Source organism: Eublepharis macularius, chromosome 12 (assembly GCF_028583425.1).
Source record: "Eublepharis macularius isolate TG4126 chromosome 12, MPM_Emac_v1.0, whole genome shotgun sequence".
In the NCBI taxonomy this organism is placed as follows: domain Eukaryota; kingdom Metazoa; phylum Chordata; class Lepidosauria; order Squamata; family Eublepharidae; genus Eublepharis; species Eublepharis macularius.
Window position 1 is genome coordinate 25,134,315 of NC_072801.1, and position 20,253 is coordinate 25,154,567.

General features: G+C 44.8%; 2 protein-coding genes across 5 annotated transcripts in view; one reads left to right on the plus strand and one right to left on the minus strand.

Annotated features, from left to right (window-relative positions):
- The window catches only part of MAFK (MAF bZIP transcription factor K), a 36,781-nt gene extending 34,743 nt beyond the window's left edge, over positions 1 to 2,038 (minus strand). The window contains exon 1 of the mRNA XM_054993435.1: positions 1,837 to 2,038. The gene's annotated coding sequence lies outside the window, so the exon portion shown is untranslated. The remainder of the gene's footprint in view (positions 1 to 1,836) is intronic.
- The window catches only part of LOC129338890 (lysosomal alpha-glucosidase-like), a 45,469-nt gene that overhangs the window by 13,050 nt on the left and 12,166 nt on the right, over positions 1 to 20,253 (plus strand). For all 4 annotated transcript variants that reach the window (XM_054993431.1, XM_054993428.1, XM_054993427.1 and 1 more), the window contains 9 exons: positions 9,054 to 9,579; positions 10,524 to 10,669; positions 11,665 to 11,830; positions 13,037 to 13,133; positions 17,304 to 17,423; positions 17,622 to 17,740; positions 18,210 to 18,341; positions 19,014 to 19,124; positions 19,300 to 19,413. In XM_054993431.1, coding sequence (XP_054849406.1) covers positions 9,064 to 9,579; positions 10,524 to 10,669; positions 11,665 to 11,830; positions 13,037 to 13,133; positions 17,304 to 17,423; positions 17,622 to 17,740; positions 18,210 to 18,341; positions 19,014 to 19,124; positions 19,300 to 19,413 — 1,521 coding nt within the window. In that variant the 5' untranslated portion in view covers positions 9,054 to 9,063. The remainder of the gene's footprint in view (positions 1 to 9,053; positions 9,580 to 10,523; positions 10,670 to 11,664; positions 11,831 to 13,036; positions 13,134 to 17,303; positions 17,424 to 17,621; positions 17,741 to 18,209; positions 18,342 to 19,013; positions 19,125 to 19,299; positions 19,414 to 20,253) is intronic.

Here is a 20,253-nt window from a genome sequence, read left to right on the forward strand (position 1 = left end):
GCCACTCTTTTTTCGACATCGTGGGGCTTGCTTTAGCTCGCTCCCACGAATCTGCTCTCTTCCTTAGCTCCGTGGCGTATGTTTAAACGTTTTCCTTTTTTTCAAATGTCCCAATCTTTGCCAAAATTAATTTTTTGTATCCAAAATGTCGGGCGTCTTTTCTCTATGGTTTCTCTATGTTATTGTAATCCAAGATGGCCTACTTCCTCTTCCGCTGAAGCCGCGACCCTTCCCTTTTCAAAAATGGCGATTCCCTACTTCCTGTCCGTCGGCAAGGGCCGCTTCCCTCCAGCCACTCTATTGTTGTTACGCACTTCCTGTCTCCCGTCTTCCCACAGCAGGTCTCGCGATGGTGTCTTTTTCCCACAGCTCCAAAACCACAGGTATTCAAAACAATAGTCCGATTTTTGCAATAACTTCTTTAAATTTAGTCTCTTTTAAAATACAACTCCTGCCGAGTCTTCACCTCCTTTTCACTAGTCTGTTGCAGTTTAAAAATCTACTTTCTTTCCTCTCTGTTTTTATCAATCTGTCCCGTTTCAAGAGATAGCGATCTTTACCTTCTCTTCAACTTTCTCGGGTTGTAATCGCTGTTTCGATCTTAAATTCTCCTCTCGACTTCCCTCCCCGATCGAAGCTTGGGTATGTAGGTCTTATGCCAGCCGAATTGGCCCCAGAACTGCCGCAGAGATTATAGCCGACCCGTCGCAAGGTGGGACCTCAAGGATTGAGGGGGAGACTCCTTGAGTAGAGCCCCCCCTCATCCGAGATCTAACTCACCCTAGGGTCTTGAGCGTTCTTTGCCTGCTCCCCGCCTGAGAGCAGTCGGCCGCGGGTTATTTTCACCCCTCCGGCCGGTTAAAACGGCAGTCCGGTCAGCTCCGCAAATGGAGCTGCGTTAGACCTCCATGAATCCCAAACCGGAAGTCGACATCCCGGGATCTTTGCGGCTCCTCCCCTGTAAGGCCAGACCACTCTCCCTTTTGCTGTTTGTGGAGGCAGAGGTGGGAGAGACCAAGCGCCAGAAATCTGCAGGCAGCCCCACAACAGCAGCGGGCCAAAGTTTAGGGTTGCACTGAACATCTCTTGCCTTGAAACCCTAGTAGGGATTGTCATGTCAGCTATGACCAGACAGTACTTCCCACCACCACATATACTCACACATACATAAATACATATATACGCACCTACATATATACAAACTCAAGCACAAGTGGTTATATCGCTTATATGATAATGTACAGATTACATACACATGTTCTCTATACAATTATCTACAAATATAGGTAGGTGTATTCTCCTTCATATATCTATAGACACCTGTACACAATCTTTGAGTGTATGTATATATGTAATATATCTTCTTGTGTTTATACCTGTGCATATGCTTGAAATAGACACTTCCATAAGTGTAAATAACACACTTTTCATTTTTGGGGACATATATAACTGTTAGGCATGCACACATATTTAAAGACACTTCTTTAAAATGTGAGCAACAATGGCACTAACTACAGCCCAGTCACGTGGCATGTCATCATGATCATAACAAAACCGGCGTCCCGCTCGGTAGACCTCGTGCCCGGCCGGACCATGACTCAGCGAATTCCTTGTTTGTCATCTCATCCTCCCAACAAGAGCCGGATTTAGCTCCGCCCTCTCACTCCTGGCTTTCTCTATGCCTATCGCGCGTGCGCCCGGGAAAAAGGGGGCCCAATCAGGGCCTTCCCTCCTCGCCCCGCCCCTCAAAAAGCCAACGAACTCCCCCCCCTATTTTTTTCCTTCCCCTCGCACAGACGGATTGAGGTGCCTTCGTTGGCGTCCTTCTTCTCTTACCTGAGGCTTGGCGGGAGCGCGCCTCGGAGCGCGCGCGCGCCCTACAAGAAGTGAGGCGCGCAGCGTTTCGGGGGGGGGGATAGACTAGCCGTAGGCGGCGACACGGGCGCGCGCGCTCCCCCCCCTTCGGCCGCCTCGGCCGCCTCCCCCCCTCCCTCTTTCGGCCGCCTCGTTCGCCTCTGCTCTTGCGCGAGCGAAGTGAGGTTTCTCCTCTTCCCCCTCCCTTTACCGCCGAAGGGTGGGGGAATCAACAGTGAGTGCGCGGCAGACTCCGCCCCCTGGCGGCCAAGCAATCAGCGCTCAGGCCGCTTCCGATTTGGGGCGTCACCGCTCCTCGCCACAATAAACGTCGTAGAACAAAGTCACGCCCCCTCCCTTAGCGAGCTCCCGCTCTTCCCTTAAGCTCATTCGGCCCCGCCCACTCTGGAACTTTCATTCATGTGGCGTGGAGGGGTGGGGAGAGCGCAGCCTCGGAATAGGGGCAGATGCGGGGGGGGTTCATTCATTTATTTTTGGAAGGGGAGGCGCGCGCATGCCAATCTTTCCCGATAGCTTTATATGCCAGGGCACGTGTTTGCATTTCTACGTTGGTACGGCAATGGCAAAGAACGGAGAGGAACCTTCAGATAGGCTTGGAGTGAATTATATACATTAGTGCATGGACGTTTTAATAGTACCCTCCAGAGCTTTAAAAGGAACTCTGCATTTCCAAACGAAATAAAATGTTTGAATCTGATTTTTTTGACGAGCAGTGGGTTTTCTTTTCTTTTTTTTGCTGCGGCATGCAGGACCTACCGTAAAAAATTACATTAATTTTAGTACATAGTTTGTGAACCAAAACAGGATATAAATTCAGATTTTTATATATGCTTTTCGTTCCCGTTTGAGACCGGAAATTCCTACCTCTCTCTCTTCCACAGCATCTCGCATATTTCCGATCCGCTGGAAAAGTTCGAGTTAAGAAAGACGCGTTTGTTTATCAACCCCTTTTATCATTCAACCACCCCTCGCATAGTACAGATAGAGAACGGTCAGATAAGGGGAAAAGTCCAGATGAAAATGGAGTAACAGAAAGGGAAAGGAACGATGGCGTGGGAAAGAAACATTGAATCGTGTGCGATTAAAACTTTTTAAATGGTGTATACATCTGCACAGTATTTCCTGATTTCTTTTAGGCCTCTTTCCTGCGCCGCTGCTGGGTCCATTAAAATCCAGGAGTCAATGTCTAGTTCTGTTGTCTCTTTGCATTTGTTCTACAAAGACTGCTGTTGTTATTCAAACCTTTAATTTCTAAACACTGGACATGTCTCTTAGTATGAATAGTTAGAAGCATTCCCTAAACATTCCCACACATTCCTCAAACATGATTTGATATATTTACCCCTAATTCAGTTCCTAGATCTCCCCACTGCACATATTGCAAAATGGCATTGTGTTTCCCACACCTCCAGCCAAGCATCAGTGGTATTCTACCCTTTATTTAATTAATATCCTAGGAACCCATTGGAAGATTTCCAGTGCAGTCGCTTAGACTGGAGTAACTCTCCATAGGATTGCACTGGAAATCTTTGCCAAGACCTCCTCCTATAAGTCGTCTTTTAAACTTTAACCGCTAGTGGTATCAGTGTATCAGTATTCACTTTTCCTCGGTGCTTTCAGATGTTGGTAAACAACTTTATTCATTTGAGAAAATAGAAGCCATTTCCTTCAACAATTTTAATTTAAATGGGTTTTGTGATGCAGAACCCAAACAAGTCTCAATGCATATATTGACAATTCAGGTATAATTTTAGGTGTTATCCTTAAATGATCGATGGTATAGAATTCATCTTACGAATTAATCAGTTGTGAAACTTAAAATAGCCCTTTTTGGATCCATTGATTCCATAAAATCATTTTAACTGTACAAATTTGATTCCTCCTCCACCCGAGTTTCCAGCTCTGCTTAATAATTTCAGAGGGGTAGCTGTGTTTGTCTGCCGCAGCAACCATTAGCAGAGCTCTTGTGGCAATTTGAAGACTGAGTTATTGTAGTATTAATTTTTTTTATCAAGCCCGGTTCAGCAAAATTCTGAAGATTCTTCTTCCGTGTTATCCTTCTTGTCTGACTATCAGCGTGATGATCATACGTAGTGCAACATTCCAGAGCATTATTAACGAACACTCCAAACAACTGTGGGGCTTGGCTGGCTGGCTGGAAACTCCCGGCTGGCCAACCAAGCCCCACCCGCAGTTTAAATGGACATTTCCCCACCACTCCAAGAGGCGGGGAAATGGCTATTTAAACAGCAGGGCTCCCGGCTGGCCAGCCAAGCCTCACCCGCTCTTTAAATGGGCCCCAAGCCCTGCTGTTTAAATGATCAGCTGCTTGTTGGGGATCTCCCCAACAAGCAGATGATCCGTGGGTTTAAATGCCCACGTTGCTAACAGGAACCAACAACATTGCTAAAACGAACCAAACGAACCAGGACACCAGTTCGTGGAAGGTTGTGGAAACGAGCTTCCGCAAACCACTGGTTCATGAACCACAAATCGGGCTGGTTCATGGGGTTCTTTGGTTCATATTTAGGTTCGTGCCCATCTCAGGAGCAAATCCTGTTCAGCCCATTGGGATTTACAGTGAAATCCTAAGCATAGTTACACCAGTCAAAACCTGCTGAAATCAATGGGCTTAGACTACAGTAACTCTTCTTAGGATTTCACTTAGTCTGGAATAAATATGGAAGGCGAGATTTGCAACCCAGTGGTACTTACTTCTAAGTAAACACGCATGGGAACAGTATGTCAATATTACATACCATTTGCAGAGTTCTTCAGTTGGTGTGGACTGCTAACCTTTAACTCCATTCACTCTGTTTTACTTTGGAACTTGATCTGAGAATTTTGCTCGCCTGTCCCAAATTTCAGCTTGACAGATTTATTTCCTCAAAAAAAACCCAAAACAATAACTGCCCTGCTCAAAAGCCACCAAGGGTTCTAACTGACACCCGGAATGGAGTTGCACCCTTCCTAATCCATTGAATTTAGAAGGGAGTAACTATTTAGAATTGCACTGGAAAAGGTGTATGTGAGAGATCAAGGTTTATTGAATTAAGCAGTATTTTGAGAAAGCGACTAAGGCAAATTTGTTCTCTCCATCAGCTATAATAGGGATTGGACAAAAGGAAGTATTTCTGTTATTAACTGACCCACAGAATTCACTGTCACAAGATCTGGCAATCTCCACTGCCTTGGGCCACTTTAGAAGAAGGTTAGAAAAAGCCATGGAAATTGGGCTATCGATAGCCATGAGGACTGAATGGAAGCTCCCAATTTAGAGACTGTGAATCCCATATACAGGGGAGGGGAAAAAAAGGAAAGTTGCCGCCGCCATGCTCTGCTTATGGACACTCTGGAGATTGGTTACTCTAGGGACTGAATGCTCAACCAAAGAGCTGTTTGGTTTGATTGTCTACTAAGCAAAAAGGACAAAAAGGAGACTTGTGGCACCTTAAAGACTAACCAAACAGAAGTTTTAATGTGCTAGGCTAGAGCAAGGATCCCCCATGTGGTGCCTATGGGTGATCGGGTACCTTCCAACACCTTTCCTGGTGCCAACCAAGGTTTTTTTTAGAAAGAGGGTAGGCTTTTGCTCACCAGGTCTTCTGATTGCCCTTTGGAGATCTGATAGATTTATTAAACAGAGTTTTTGCCTGAAACGTTGAAGAGTTACTGTCTCACTCCTGGATATTTTCTGGTTGGCTCTGCTTCCTGTGGCAGCCATTTTTGGTGGCACCCACCACTGTGTGGTGGTATCTTCAGACTCAAAAAAGTTGGAGAATCCAGGTTAGAGCCTGTTTTACCCAATATTGCAGAGTTATTTGTTGTATTCTTAGTTAGTGTGAAAAACAGTTCACGTTGAAAAGATCTATTGAGGAGGACTGGTGTGTGTCCCCTCACAGTTTTAGAAATGTTTTTCATTTTTGTTAAGGCAACTATATTTCCAAATTGTTTTTCTTCTGCTAGGCTTGTAAGTAATTTTATCTGTCAGTACGTCCTCTGAGATTTTTAGGTAGCCAGTAAATGGGGTGACTGATCCAATAAGAAGCAATAGCCTTTTCAGCAGCAGGTAAGAAATATATCATCAGGGCAGGATTATTTCTTTTAAGTGGAAATTTCTGTGTAAGTTTTAAGCTACAGCAATCTGACTCTTGCACACTGGGAGAACTCTTCCGCCTTCCGCTTGACACCCTATCAGGAGTAAACACATGTGGGTATGGTTTGGGGGTTGGTGGTTTTTTTAAGCTTTCCGAGAAGAGGCACAGGCTGGTTGCACCAAATTAACCAAGCGTACCGTGCAAGGATGATTGGCACTTGTCAGTAAAATGAAGTTACTGATCAGTAAAGCCAGAACCAGATATAATTTTGAAGTTTGGTCATTAATATTGTTTTCCCAGTAGAGAGTATTTTTTAAAATCTTTGAACAGGACATTTTGGTCCTGGAGGCAGAAGATCCGAATGGCACCTCCCCTGCTGCTAATTAACTGGGACCCAATCCGCCTGGAAGTTCTCCAGCGAGCAAAACAGAGACATGCTTGCAGAGATATGCTTTCTGCATTGCTCCTTTCCCTTGCTACAGGGATTGCATAGGAAATGTCCTGGTGGATTGGGTATTGTGGGCCAAATATATCTCCTGCTCAGTCTTGAACTGATATCACCCAAATTCTGCCAGCTGGGGCTTCTGATTCTTATTTTAACAGCTCACTCGGGCTATATGGAAAGATACAGGAAATGCACCTAGAGTTTCCTAGAGTCAGTAATATATAGTGATAGGTTTGGGGAGGGAGAGGCATGAAATGTCACCCAGCTTTCTTGAGTGCATTCCTTCCTGACATGCAGAACTTTAGAACTGGAGCTTTGAATTTCTGCACGACACATTGGGCTCCTGTTAAAGACATAAGGATAGAGCCAGTTTAAAAACATAAAAAGATGGCAACTCAGTTCACCCAGTTTTCAGTCATTTGATGTTCCCTTCCTACATGGACTGTCTAAGGCTTGAGAGCTGCTTTGGGATGCTGAAAATGCCCTTGAAATGGTGAATAATATTGTGTGCTACATGTAGAGCTTCTTAGAAACAAATCAATGCAGAAATTAACCCAATTATTGTTTATTTTATACATATATGTGTGTGTGTAGACTTTCCAGCCAAAAATTGGTTCCCAAAATGCCTAATGTGATCATGGTATCTCCCCTGCCAGGTAATGGTGGATAAAAGTGTTGGAGTTTGTGTCAATGGCAAAACTTACTTCACTGATTAGGGAAAAGACATTAGTTACAATTTTGACTGAATGGAAACTGTTTATAGACTTTTTACATTAAATGGATAATAAGGACTTGATGACATCTGGATTTATGGATTAAGAATCATGAACAAAAAAAAGAGGGCTCTTATGTTTAATTTAGAATAAGACTGAAAATGATCCATATTTGTGGCTGAGAAAACTCAATCTGTAGTTTAGTTTAAGGTTTTTTCCCTTTTATTTCATTTTTCACTTGTTTATGTATTGTTAGTGTGTCTTCTTTTTAGAATGTTGTTTTTTATCTTCTATGTTTGTTGTCTATAGCTTTTATGTTATTGTTTATAGTTTAAATAAAGGAAAATTCCACTTCAAAATACCTAATGTAAGGTTCCCCTGCTATTTTGAGCCTATGGGTACCTTTGGAATTCTGACACAAGGTAATGGGGGCAGCCACAAAATGGCTGCTGCAAGAGGTGGAGCTATCCACAAAATGGCTGCCACGGGAGATAGAACCACAGATAAGGAGGAAGCCCAAGTGGAGGGAAGGATTGAGGTAATTTTTAAAAAAAAACTGGGAAAGAAGAGTGAGACAGAATAAAACCAACCTTGTGGTGGCAGCTGCTGCTGAAACATTATTTTAAACTGCACAGCTGATCAGATCTTCAGTGGCCAATCAGAAACCCTGCTGGACAAAGGCCCCACCTGGTTCCACCCACTTTCTAAAAACATTTGATGGGCACCAAGAAAGGTGTTGGCAGGGACCCTGGCGCCATGAGCACCATGTTGGGGAGCCCTGGTCTAAAGCAAAGAAGAATGAAAATATTTCTTGGAGAGATGATTGTGTTGTGCATAGAGTTGCCAGCCTATAGGTGGTAGCTGGAAATCTCCTGGAATCATAAACTATCTCTGGACAATGGAGATAATTCTCTTGGAAAAAATGGCTAGTTTTAATTGTGGATTCTATGACATTATGCCCCATTGAGGTCTCTCCCCAGTCCCCACCCCTGAAATCTCCAGGAATTTCCCAACCCAATGTTGGCAACCCTAGTTATGCATTAGATTAGAAATATATCCTTACTATTGAGGCTTGCATCAAATTGTGGTTGCAGAGCACTGGATGAAACCATGCTCAAGCGGACAAGAAATGAAAATATAGTTGCACTTACGGGCATTCCTTTTTCTTTAGTACTTCTCAAGTCTTGCCCTGTAGAGCATCCAGTCAGGCAAAAGTTCACAAAAGTTACCTTGGCACAGAGGGCCTTCCCCTGGCAGCGTCTCAGAGCATCTTGGAAAACACTGCCCTTAGTGGAACAGATCTGCAGGATCCAACCCACTCTTTCTTCATTTCCCTATTAACCAAAGAAATGTCAACAGGGCTCAGCTGTGTTAGCCTGTCCCAGCCAAACAACACAGAATGTCTTGCAGGACCTTAAAAGACCAGCCAGGTCATTGAGGTGTAAGCTTTGGCAAAACTCAGACCCAGCTCCTCAGATGAATGATGTGTTTTCTCCATTGGCAAATGTCATACCTGAGTATAAAAGCTGTAAACAGTGGGATTGGAAAGGCAACAAAGTACATGAGCGCCAGCCGTGACATTTCTGCACAAAGCTCAAAGGTCTGCAAGATAAGTTCTGCTAAACATTGTTGGCATTCAGGTGGTCACTGTTTGAGCTTGTAAAGCATTTGAACCTTGCATGGAAATCTCTGAAGACGGGACCTCCAGTATTTATTTGCATTTCCACCGACAATTTTTTTTTCTGTCTCTGTACCCCTGTATTACATAGATAACTGCCAACTGAGGACATACCATACATCTGATGAAGTGGGCCGTTTTCCGTGAAAGATAATGCCACCATAAACTTTTATGGTGCCACATGATTATATATATATATTTATATATTTGTCTCTGTGACATTTATTCCTCTCTTTCTCATCCAGAGTGCAGAAAATGACATCCTATCAGAAGCTGAACACCAGCGTCCCCCCAGAGGCAGGGGATGAAGCTGCTGATGAGAAACCCTTGTGTCACCAGAAGCTGTCGGCATGGTGGCTGGGTGGAGGCCTCCTGATGGTTGCCGCCCTGCTCAGTGGGGTGACGGTTTGGGTCCTGGGCCAGATTTGGTGGAGCCAACATAAAGTGTTTCCCCTTCCCAAGTGTGCCTCCATCCCCGAAAACTTGCGCTTTGACTGTTACCCAGAAAGAGGGACCGTGGTGACGAGAGAACTGTGTGAGAAGCGGGGATGCTGTTTTGTTGAAACCGACCGTCCCATAGGCAGGGCAAGAGGGGTCCCTTGGTGCTTTTACCCCCCAGATTTCCCCAGCTACTCCTTGGGGAGTATGAATGAAACGCAGATGGGGATGGTGGGCTTGCTGACCAGGCAGACGAAAACTTATTATCCAAGCGACATTGAGAAGCTTCAACTCAGCGTGGAGTTTGAAACAGACACCCGGGTGCATGTTAAAGTGAGTAATTTTCTGTGGGTTTTGGCCTCCCCTCCCCAAGTTTCTCATTTTACTGTGCTGAATCTCTGAAATTAAGACTGTAATTAGCTGATTTGGGTAGGAGACTTCAGATTTAGTGCCTGGTAATGTATAGAAAGCAAAAGAGGTATTGTCAGGTCTTTCCAGGTAAGTCCCCAAGCACTTCACGTCAGACACTCGTGTAAAAGTTAAAGTTGCTTTATTAGAGATATATCAGTATTAAAGGACTCAGACAGGGTCATTGGCAGAATTGACGGAAGGTGGGTGAGCAGTGTTAATTATAGGGGAACGTTCCTGCCCCTGGGAATGGGAGACCGTTAAGGTTTTGGCGTGAAGGGGCCAGGCCTGGGAGAGAAGGGAACAGGGAGGAATGAGTTCATCACAGTTCTCAGGGAGGACTGGCTCCAGCGGCACTCCAAGGCCACATTCTCAAGCCGGCGGGGAAAACAAAAGCAAAACACTTTGAAAATAAGTAGCTAGCAGCCGAGTAGCAATTAAGATCCCTTTACATTCTCAGAGGATCAGAGCATTATGTATAGAAACAATCATGGCAGATACACAGGGGTGTATCTGACAGGTATTGCATGGAAACCAGACGGTCTTTAATAAGCTGCCATGATCCCTCTTTTCCTCTGTGTCACCCCCACTCCCTTGGTGTGGAGATCCCTCCTGGAACATGTGCATGATTCAGTTTCTTCCTCAGAACCTCACTTTTCTCACTAAAGTATATGATGGCTAGAAGTCAGGCGTATGAACCAGGACTGGTTTGGATCTTGGGATTGCCACAAATTTAGCCTCAGACAGATTAGTCCATCCCTCCTAAAAAAGAAAGGATACTTCCCTGCTATCAATGAAATCCTTGGCATGCCCTAATTCAGGATTCTTTCCATTGGCCTGAGTAAGTTGGGGGGATCTCTTTTCTGTAGATTATCGATGCCACTAGCCCTCGTTACGAAGTGCCTCTTGATGTTCCTCGGGTGGCGAAGAGAGCAGAGAATCCCGTGTACACCGTTGAGTTCTCCAAGGACCCTTTCGGGTTGATTGTGAAGCGCCGGACTTCAGGGGTTGTGCTGTAAGATCTCCGTTCCCTCTTTCTACAATGCGTTCTCAACAGGAAGGTAGATCGAGATTATCATTTGATATCATCCCCTAGGAGGCTTAGGGGCAAGGGACATCACTCTTCCTTCATGTAACCCTCAATGCAACCTTGCGAGGAGAGAAAGGCCCCTGGATTACCCACTGCATGGCAAACCGAAATTTGAACCTGGGAGTTGACAAGCCTAGTCCAACACTAACTGCTACACCATTCAAGATGAACTTCATGTACCGGAAAAAGAATCAGACCCCCCCCCCCAGTCTATATGAGAGTGTGCTTTTTAATCTCTCTCTTTAGCTTAAGCTATGTCCTGGGGGCAGCCTCCAGTTGTTGCATTTTTGGAGTATGCAACTACTGTTCAATTTTGAGCCTTCTACTGAGTCAGACCCTTGGTCTTTCAAGATTTGTCTACTCTGACAGGCAGCTGCTCTCCAGAGTCTCACATCATCTGTTACATGCCCCTTTTAACTAGAGATTGAAGCTAGAACCATCTGCATGCAAATCAGATGTTCTGACACTAAGTCACAGCCCTTCCCCTTCCCCTTAGTCTGAGGTTGAAGCACAGGAAAGGGGGTTTGGTATACTTTCCCAGGGATTGGGGGTAGGCTGAAACCCCCTTACCATGTATATTTAATTGTCAGAAATAAGATTTTTAAAAAAATGAATAACTCATGGGTTTGGATGGGGTGGGGGAATGGGGCATGTGACACCTGTGATATGCTCCAAAAGAAACTGTGCTTGGGCCCTTGAAGGTCTTTTTAAAGCTTGGTAGAAGCAGCTCTGTGTCTTTGAACTGAAAGTCAGGAGATTATTCTTATGTTCAGAAACAGAGTAGATGCTAATCTAAAGTGCGTCTTACCTGTCTTCCAATTGCTTTGAAAAATTGGCAGGCACAAAGGCTAGAAACTTAGGTGAGCAGGCATTCTTAGAAGGGCACATGTAGCCTCTTAACATCTCCTCTCTTTTCCTAGGATAAACACAACTGTGGCACCCTTGTTCTTTGCGGACCAGTTTCTCCAAATTTCTACTCTCCTGCCTTCCACATTTCTGTATGGGCTTGGAGAACATCGCAGCAACTTCCTTCACAGCCTGGAGTGGACCACTTTAACTTTCTGGGCCCGAGATGTCCCTCCCATGGTACTGTTTATGCATAATCGGCCAGTTTAGCTATGTCCAGTCATGCTTGTTTACCTTTTTTGCTCCAAAGCTGCAGTCCTGTACATACTTACCTGAGAGTAAAAACTGTTCAAGAGTCTCTCTATACAAGACATCTTACATGGGGACGCTCAAATGAAAGATCTTACACTTGTTCTCCAATTGTGGATACACATGCACTGCTAGGGAGACAGAGTACACTTGAATATAAGACCACACAGAAAGTAAGGCACTTGAGCATCCCCATGTAAGATATCTTGTGTAGAGAGAGTCCAAGTCTCTATGGCTGACTGAGGTTGTTTCCTTGCCGGGGGGGGCGGGGAGGGATCAATCCCCCATCTCCCCCTGGATGTGGGCATGTGGTGCAAAAGTCCTCATCTTTTCTTCTACTTTTCCCCAAATCCAATTTTAGCGAGATCTTTCAGGAAAGATAACCCCATAGCAAGCTCAAGGAAACCCGCAGCAGAACCGGGGAAAACCTGGAAGGTTGATGGAAGCACGATGATGTTGCATGGAAGCCCCAGTCAAATATGCTGCGGTTTGGGGGTGGGGGGAGAATGTAGAGCCAAAACTCCACGCAGAGGCAACGTGAATTCACAGGATCAAGCTTCAAGGATGCTAACTCAATTTTTTAAAAAACTGATGTATTATAAAATTGATCAGGGGTACTACCACATTTCAGACTCACAATCCTGAATGCCTGTTGGAATCTTTGCTTCTAGGGAAATGGGGAGAGGATGGGGTTGGAGTAAATCATTTTAAAACACCCTTAACAAGAGGGTTAAGAATGTTAATTTTGCATGAAATGATCTCTCTGCATCCCACTGTTGATCATAAAAAATTGCTGCATACTGATACAGATCAGGAATTTTGCACTGTCTAATCGACAGTCTGTGATCTAAGCTTTCTGGCAGTGGTTTTCCAGGGTCCTTTCCAGTCATGCTAACTAAAACGCTTTTAAACTGGAGGGCTTGAACCTGGGACATCAGACCTTATCTAGTACTTCCCAGTAAACCAGATCCCACCATTATTAACTGTTGACTGGAAGCAGCTTTTTACCTCAAAATTCCTGGTATTGGTTGAACATAAATAGCATATCATTGAGCTATGGACCCCTCCAATAATGTACAATGCAAATTGAGAGTTCAGAAGCAGATATTTGAAACAAGACTGCTTTTTGGTTTTCAGGAGTCCTGCAATCTCTATGGCGTTCACCCATTTTACCTGGTCATGGAAAACGGTGGAGATGCCCATGGAGTTTTCCTTTTGAATAGCAATGCAATGGGTATGTATTTCTTTTGCACATTTGGAGGACTGAAGCGGGAGGGGAGCTACATGTGCACCAATTAAAGGAATAGGAGAATCTCATCATTTGGCATGCTGTGGTGTACATATATTCCAGTGAGTAGTTTTCCAGCTTATGTTGATCATTTCAGCTATATGGGGTTTACTAATTAATATGGAGGCACTTTACAAACCTCGTACCCCTGTGAACAGCAAGATTCAAGTCCAGTAGCAACTTAAAGACCAATGAGATTTCCAGGGTATAAGCTTTTGAGAGTCAAATCTCCCTTTGTCAGAGCTCTGACTCTCAAAAGCTTATAAAATCTTGTTGGTCTATAAGGCGCTACAGGACTTGAATCTTGTTATTCTATTGCAGACCAACACAGTGGTCTACTTGAAAATACCTGTCTACCTGTGACTAACTCAGAGTCTCTGTACACAGAACGCCTTGGCACATGTTTGTCAAGTATAGGGAGACGCAGTGTTAGCTGGGAAGTGTAGTTTAAAAAGACAGAGCCAGAGATAGCTCCTCAGACGGTTTGTTAATTTCTCCTCTCCAGTCTAAAAGTGTGTGGGATCACAACCAGAAGGCAGCGAGGAATGGAAATGGGCTGGAGCTGCGTTCCAGAGCTGGGCTTGGACCTGGAGAGGTTATAATGGGCTGAAGTTTCCCTTCTGGCATTTCACAGCCCCTTCACACAGCTCCAGTGTATAGCAAAGCCTTTGCAAATGGGCTGAAGTTTCCCTTCTGGCATTTCACAGCCCCTTCACACAGCTCCAGTGTATAGCAAAGCCTTTGCAAATGGGCTGAAGTTTCCCTTCTGGCGTTTCACAGCCCCTTCACACAGCTCCAGTGTATAGCAAAGCCTTTGCAAATGGGCTGAAATTTCCCTTCTGGCGTTTCACAGCCCCTTCACACAGCTCCAGTGTATAGCAAAGCCTTTGCAAATGGGCTGAAGTTTCCCTTCTGGCGTTTCACAGCCCCTTCACACAGCTCCAGTGTATAGCAAAGCCTTTGCAAATGGGCTGAAATTTCCCTTCTGGCGTTTCACAGCCCCTTCACACAGCTCCAGTGTATAGCAAAGCCTTTGCCATGCCACTGGATCTGTCTTTTTAAACTCCCTTCCTGGCTACCATTGCATCTCTCGATATATGTTCTTTGCATGTCGAATGTCTCATGTGGTGATATGCATCCTTGGGTTCATGTAGACATATCATCATCATATCTAAAAATGAGAGTGCAACAGCTCTGACACCACGCTTGCATTTTTTGCCAGGCATGAATGAGGGGGAAATAGTTTGGCTGGTTTGTAATGGACAGTTGTGCACAGTATAGATTGGCTTCATCTTGTGACATCAGGCACACCAGAACAGGTTTTCAGCATTAACAAATCAGAATGTTTCATACATGAACACACACGAAGCTGCCTGACGCTGAATCAAACAATCGGCCCATTGTATTGTCTGCTTAGTCAGGAAGCAGCCCTCCAGGGTCTCAGGCAGAGGTCTTTCACATCACCTACTGCCTGGACCGTTAAACTGAAGATGCCAGGGACTGAACTTGGGATCTTCTGCATGCCAAGCAGATGCTTTACCACTAAGCAACGGTCCCTCGCATTCAGGTGTGGGATGAATACAGATGCACATATAAAGCCATGTTTCAAAACAATTCTAAAAAGATGGAAGCATGGAAAAGGAAGTCTTCATCAGAAGCCGAGAGATTCTATGCAAAACCTCTGCTTTCTTTTGAAAGGGCAATGAAAGCAGTGATTTCTTTACACTGGATCTTGCATCCCATGGCGTTTTACAGGTAATCTCATGGATGTAAGACACTTGTGAGGTCGATTGGGACCTGTACGCTCAGGAATGAGAGTTCAAGAAGCAACAGAGGGAAGTGAGCTTGTGGGGCTTCTTTCTGGAGCCAAGACATCTGTTTCCTGGCTCTTTAGCAATCGCTGAGCGGTTTAACCGCATGCTGCTGCTGCTGGCTGTCAGCCACCAAGGCCGGCTGCTTTGCACCTCCTGGTGGTTTTGTTTCCTGATCTCCCCTCTGAGGCCTTTGCCCTTTGGCTATATGGAGACAGTCAAACAGCTGGGAGAGAGAGTGTGAGGGTGTGAGATAAATGACGAAAGTTGCAGGGCTCAGACCTGTGATCATCGTCCCTGCAAGAGCAGAAACCAGGCAAATTTCCAGCAGGCAAAGCTTGTCAGTGAGGTCAGAGGGAAGGAAGCAGGGATCTCAGTGTCTTGCCCTCGGGTCTCTTAAGAACAAGCACGCCTTGCATCTGCACTTTCCAGCTGCATTAAGTGTCATTACTCCCAGGATAAAGTAATTTGGCTTGAGCTGTGAATTTAGGCACAGGATCAGTGCCAGGTTTTTGTTTAATAAAAAAAAGGGTTGGCAGGTTCAGATGGCCGTGTTACAATCTAAGCATGACCATGTATATTCCATGCAAGCAGAGAATATGTCGAGAGGTATATAATACAGCTTCCTGAGACTTTGAGTCTCTCTACACAAGACATCTTACACAGGGACACTCAAGTGAAAGATCTAACACTTGTTCTCCCACTGTGGATACACGTGCGCTGCTAGGTAGACAGAGTACACTTGAATTTAGGACCACACAGGTGAGCATCCCCGTTAAAGAGGTCTTGTTTAGAGAGACTCTTTGAGGCTAATCCTAAGAAGAGTTACTCCAGTCTTCTAACTCTTCTAAGCAGGGCTTTTTTCTGGGAAAAGAGGTGGTGGAACTCAGTGGGTTGCCCTCAGAGAAAATGGTCACATGGATGGTGGCCCCGCCCCCTGATCTCCAGACAGAGGGGAGTTGAGATTGCCCTATGCGCCAGTGGCGCGGAGGGCAATCTCAACTCCCCTCTGTCTGGAGATCAGGGGGCAGGGTCACCAGCCATGTGACCATTTTCAAGAGGTTCCAGAACTCTGTTCCACTGCGTTCCAGCTGAAAAAAAGCCCTGCTTCTAAGTCTTCTCTTACTTCTTACTTCTCTTCCAAGTAAGTCCAGTCTTCTAAGGAGTAACTCTTCTAAGGTTTGCACTGTTCTTTGTAAATTTCTAGTCCTGGGTTCAAAAACAGTCTTGAAGTTGTGTGATGAGATCTCAAAATCCCAGGGTCGTCCCTGGCATCTGCAGAAAAGGATTTGTAGATTGGAAAAGGACTTCTGCTTGAAGGCCGAACTGCACATTGGGTATCCCTGATCAAATTTCAACAGTTTAAAAAAAGTTGGGATGAACTGAGGGGCATTTGAGTCAGGGCCATGGAAGTTTTTTTTGTAATCCTTCTCCCTCCCCAGTACATCACTGTATTTACTTAAAATATCCTAGCCAGCTTTAGGGGAGCTTGCTTAATTAAAAACAGTAAAACATCACAATTTATAAAGCAGGCCTTCAGATGATGGTTTATATATTTTCTTTGGATAGCCTTTACTAAAGTTATGAATTCATTTTTATGGTGTGGAGTCATTGTCCCTGTTTAAACCATCTCTTATGCAGTTCTTTTGTTCCACAATCATATCGATTCCAAAGTACTATAGGCTGGGTTTCTGTGGTGGTACAGATGAGTGCTGTTAAGTTCCAGCTGACTTATGGCGACCCATGGTGCAGTTTCATGGCAAGAGACTAACAGAGGTTGTTTGCCATTGCCTGTCTCTGCAACCTTGATCTTCGTTGGAGGTCTCCCATCCAATTACTAACCAAGGCCGACCTTGCTTAGCTTCTGAGATTTGACAAGATCAGACTTGCCTGGGCTATTCAGGTCAGGGCAATTACTGGGGTTAGTGGTTTCATAATACATATCTTGTGGTGTTTTTGTTTTAATTTTTGTGTAAGCACTTACAGGGATATCCGTTTGGAGAACGTGGCTCATAGAGAACAGGCATCTAAAGTCAAAGATTTCAGTCTTAGCAAAATGTCCCATGTAATCTGCCCTAAATAAGACTGCAGTTCTCTAACTATTCCCTTCTTCCAGTCAGTGTACTATTTGTTAACTTTTTTTCTTGATTTGGTCGTCTGTGTCACCATGGAGGAGGATATTTTGATGCTTCTAAAAGACATTTGGGCAATGCTGATTAAAGAGGGGGGGGGTCAGAGTTCTAGTTCCATGGGGCTGCCATGATTTGTGAACTGAAATGACAGTACTCTTGCATTCATTGCCCAGAGGTGGCTCTGCAGCCTGCACCGGCCCTCACCTGGAGAACCATTGGAGGCATTCTGGATTTCTACATATTTTTGGGACCGGATCCCAACTTGGTGGTCCAGCAGTACCAGCAAGTAATTGGTGAGTTATCTTCCTTCAAGGAGTATTTCTGTTCTCCATTTTATCCTAACAATGACCCTGCAAGGTAGGCAAGGCTGAGAGAGAACATAAATGGCCCAAAGTCATCCAATGAATCCCATGACTGAGAGAAGATTTGAAACCACACAGTTGATAGAAATCAGCCTTTCCTAAACCATCCGCCCTCCTCTCTTGTTCCAGGGTTTCCTGCCATGCCACCATTTTGGGGACTGGGATTCCATCTGTGCCGCTGGGGCTACGGGACAAGCAATGAGACCTGGGAGATCATAAAGGCAATGCGGAATTATCAGATCCCACAGGTAAAAAAAGAAAACTTCCACAATCGGAGAAAGAGAGGATGATGGTTGTATGTTGAGACAAAGGGTTGCAGGAAGATCTTCCCAGGGGAGTGACAGACTTGGGGAAAGGAAGCAGAGGTTGCTTTGCCCGCAAGTGGCCCCGTCCTCCACAGCCTCGTTCCTTCTGTCTGCTTTAGGGTAGCATGACTTGCAGACATTGTGAAGGGATAGCATTCATTTTCCAGTGTCGCATCTTTTTAATTGATTATCGCTGAGTTTCCTCCCACGTTAAAACCTGCCAGCCCAACAAAGGTCTTCCAAGCATACTGCCATTCGGCCTTCCTTGGTTCTTAGCTTCCCCTTCTCCTGCAACCCCTGGAAAAACTGAACCGGACACCCAGTTAGGAAGCCTGTCACCAGGTAACATCACTCAGAGAAATGGTTCTGCGCTGAAGAGTTCTGTTGTTTTGGCTTGTTTGCTTTTTGGTAGGATGTACAGTGGAATGATATCGACTATATGGATGGCTATCGGGACTTCACCGTGGACCCCCAGAAGTTTGGCACTCTTCCCCAGATGGTGGAAGACCTGCACAAGCATGGACAGCACTATGTGATGATTCTGGTAGGGTGGTATTTTTGTTCTGCTGTTCATTCTTCTGGACTCAGAACTGCAGAGCAGTTTTTAACTTCTGTAGCAGAAACACCCCCTATGCCTCCCCCCACATAAGGAGTCTCAGCATTAAGAGTCGTTTATTAATTTATTGGAATGTCTTTTACGTATGTTCCTTCATGAAACTCAAGGCAATGTACATGAGTGGGGGGGATGTCCAAGGAGAATTTTCATCACACTCCAGACTCAAAACCATTTGGCTTCACAAGATGGCTGGATCAGGTGTGCTCCAACCCCACCTTTCCTGATTGATGCTTTTTTTGTTTTGTTTTGATAACGTTGTATGCTATTTAATTGGGGGAACCCCTTGTAAATAAATCCCAGGCTCCAAAGAGCTACTTCGGCTACAATCCTGTTATTTACTATTCCTACTATTTACTATTTCAGAGCAAGTCCACCTGAACAACGTGAGACTTGCTTGCGAGCAAATAGGGTTGAGTTGCAAGGTTTACACAAGAGGCTTGTACTAATCTAATACGATATTTGAGTTTTTGTTGTTCATTTTACCTCGGAACAGCTGACCAAAGTTCTTTAGAGTGCACTGAACAGTTCTTTGAATTCTTCCTTGACTAGAAAGCCTGCTGGGTGTGTTTGTTGACTTGGCTTTACCTTCCTTTTTTCCAGGACCCTGGCATCAGTAGTACTCACCCCCCAGGTTCTTACTGGCCTTATGATGAAGGTTTGAAGCGTGGAATATTCATCAACACTACCCAAGGGAAACTTCTAATAGGGAAGGTAAGACTGAAGATACTTTTACCTGGGAGTTTAGGCAGCATCTTAAGGACTTAAAAAAAAATCCGGTCAGTTCTACTACAGTAAATGGGATGTTGCATTCTGGCATGAAACTTATATTCTACAGTTCTCCTGTGTGTGTTGGCTATCAACACAATGTTGTCTAATGTTCTTCTAGGTCTGGCCTGGTCTCACTGCTTTCCCCGACTTCTCTAACCCGAACACTCACCAGTGGTGGTTAGAGAATCTAAACCGTTTTCATGCCCTCGTTCCTTTTGATGGTGTTTGGATTGTAAGTATCCTTGTCTTCCTGGGAGGGGTGGTGGTGTCTGAAATTAGTGTGACTTGGTAGTGCTTTCCAGACCCTTATAGCGTAGACCATAACATTAGAAGGGCCCTGCTGGATCAGACCAGTAGACCACCTAGTCCAGGGAGGCTGAGCTTATGCCTTCACGCCATTTTCCTTACCTTAAACAGCTGTTATTTGCCCTGTTGGGAAAACTTACATACAGCTGTCTATACAATTTAAGTACATCAGTACATGTAGTAATGATGGCGATGGGGAAATCTTCCCCTTGTTTGTCTGAGTTAGTGTACCTCGTTACATTATCTGGAAGTGAGATCTGCAATTTTGAGGGGAAATGTACTCCCCCCCGCCCCGTCCCAAGATTTCCTGCCCATCAACTCATTGGGAACCACTGAGTTCCACTAGTATTGCTGTGGTAAAGCAATCTGGACCAGTCAATTTCACTGGTTCAGTCAATTTCACAGATGGTGAAGCTTTCTTATTGGGTCTGCTTATCTTGTTTCATCCTATGCTTTTCCTAGATTAGATTTTTATGTGAATCCTCCTTAGCCTGTGGAAAAACTGTTGGGATCAGTCCTCATCCACTTTGATTGGAATGGTGACTCTTTTGATTGAATCTGGTTTTGAACTGGGGGCTGTTTGTAACATCTCCCTCCTTCTGCCTTTCTGTTTGCAGCTTTTAGTATAAATGTGTCTTCCTAGTGGATGTACACTCCTTTGCATCTGATGAAGTGAACTCCAACTAACAAAAGTTTATGCTGAAATAAACCCTCTGAGGCGCTACTGGACTCCTATTTATTTTGCAGCTACAGACTAACATGGCCA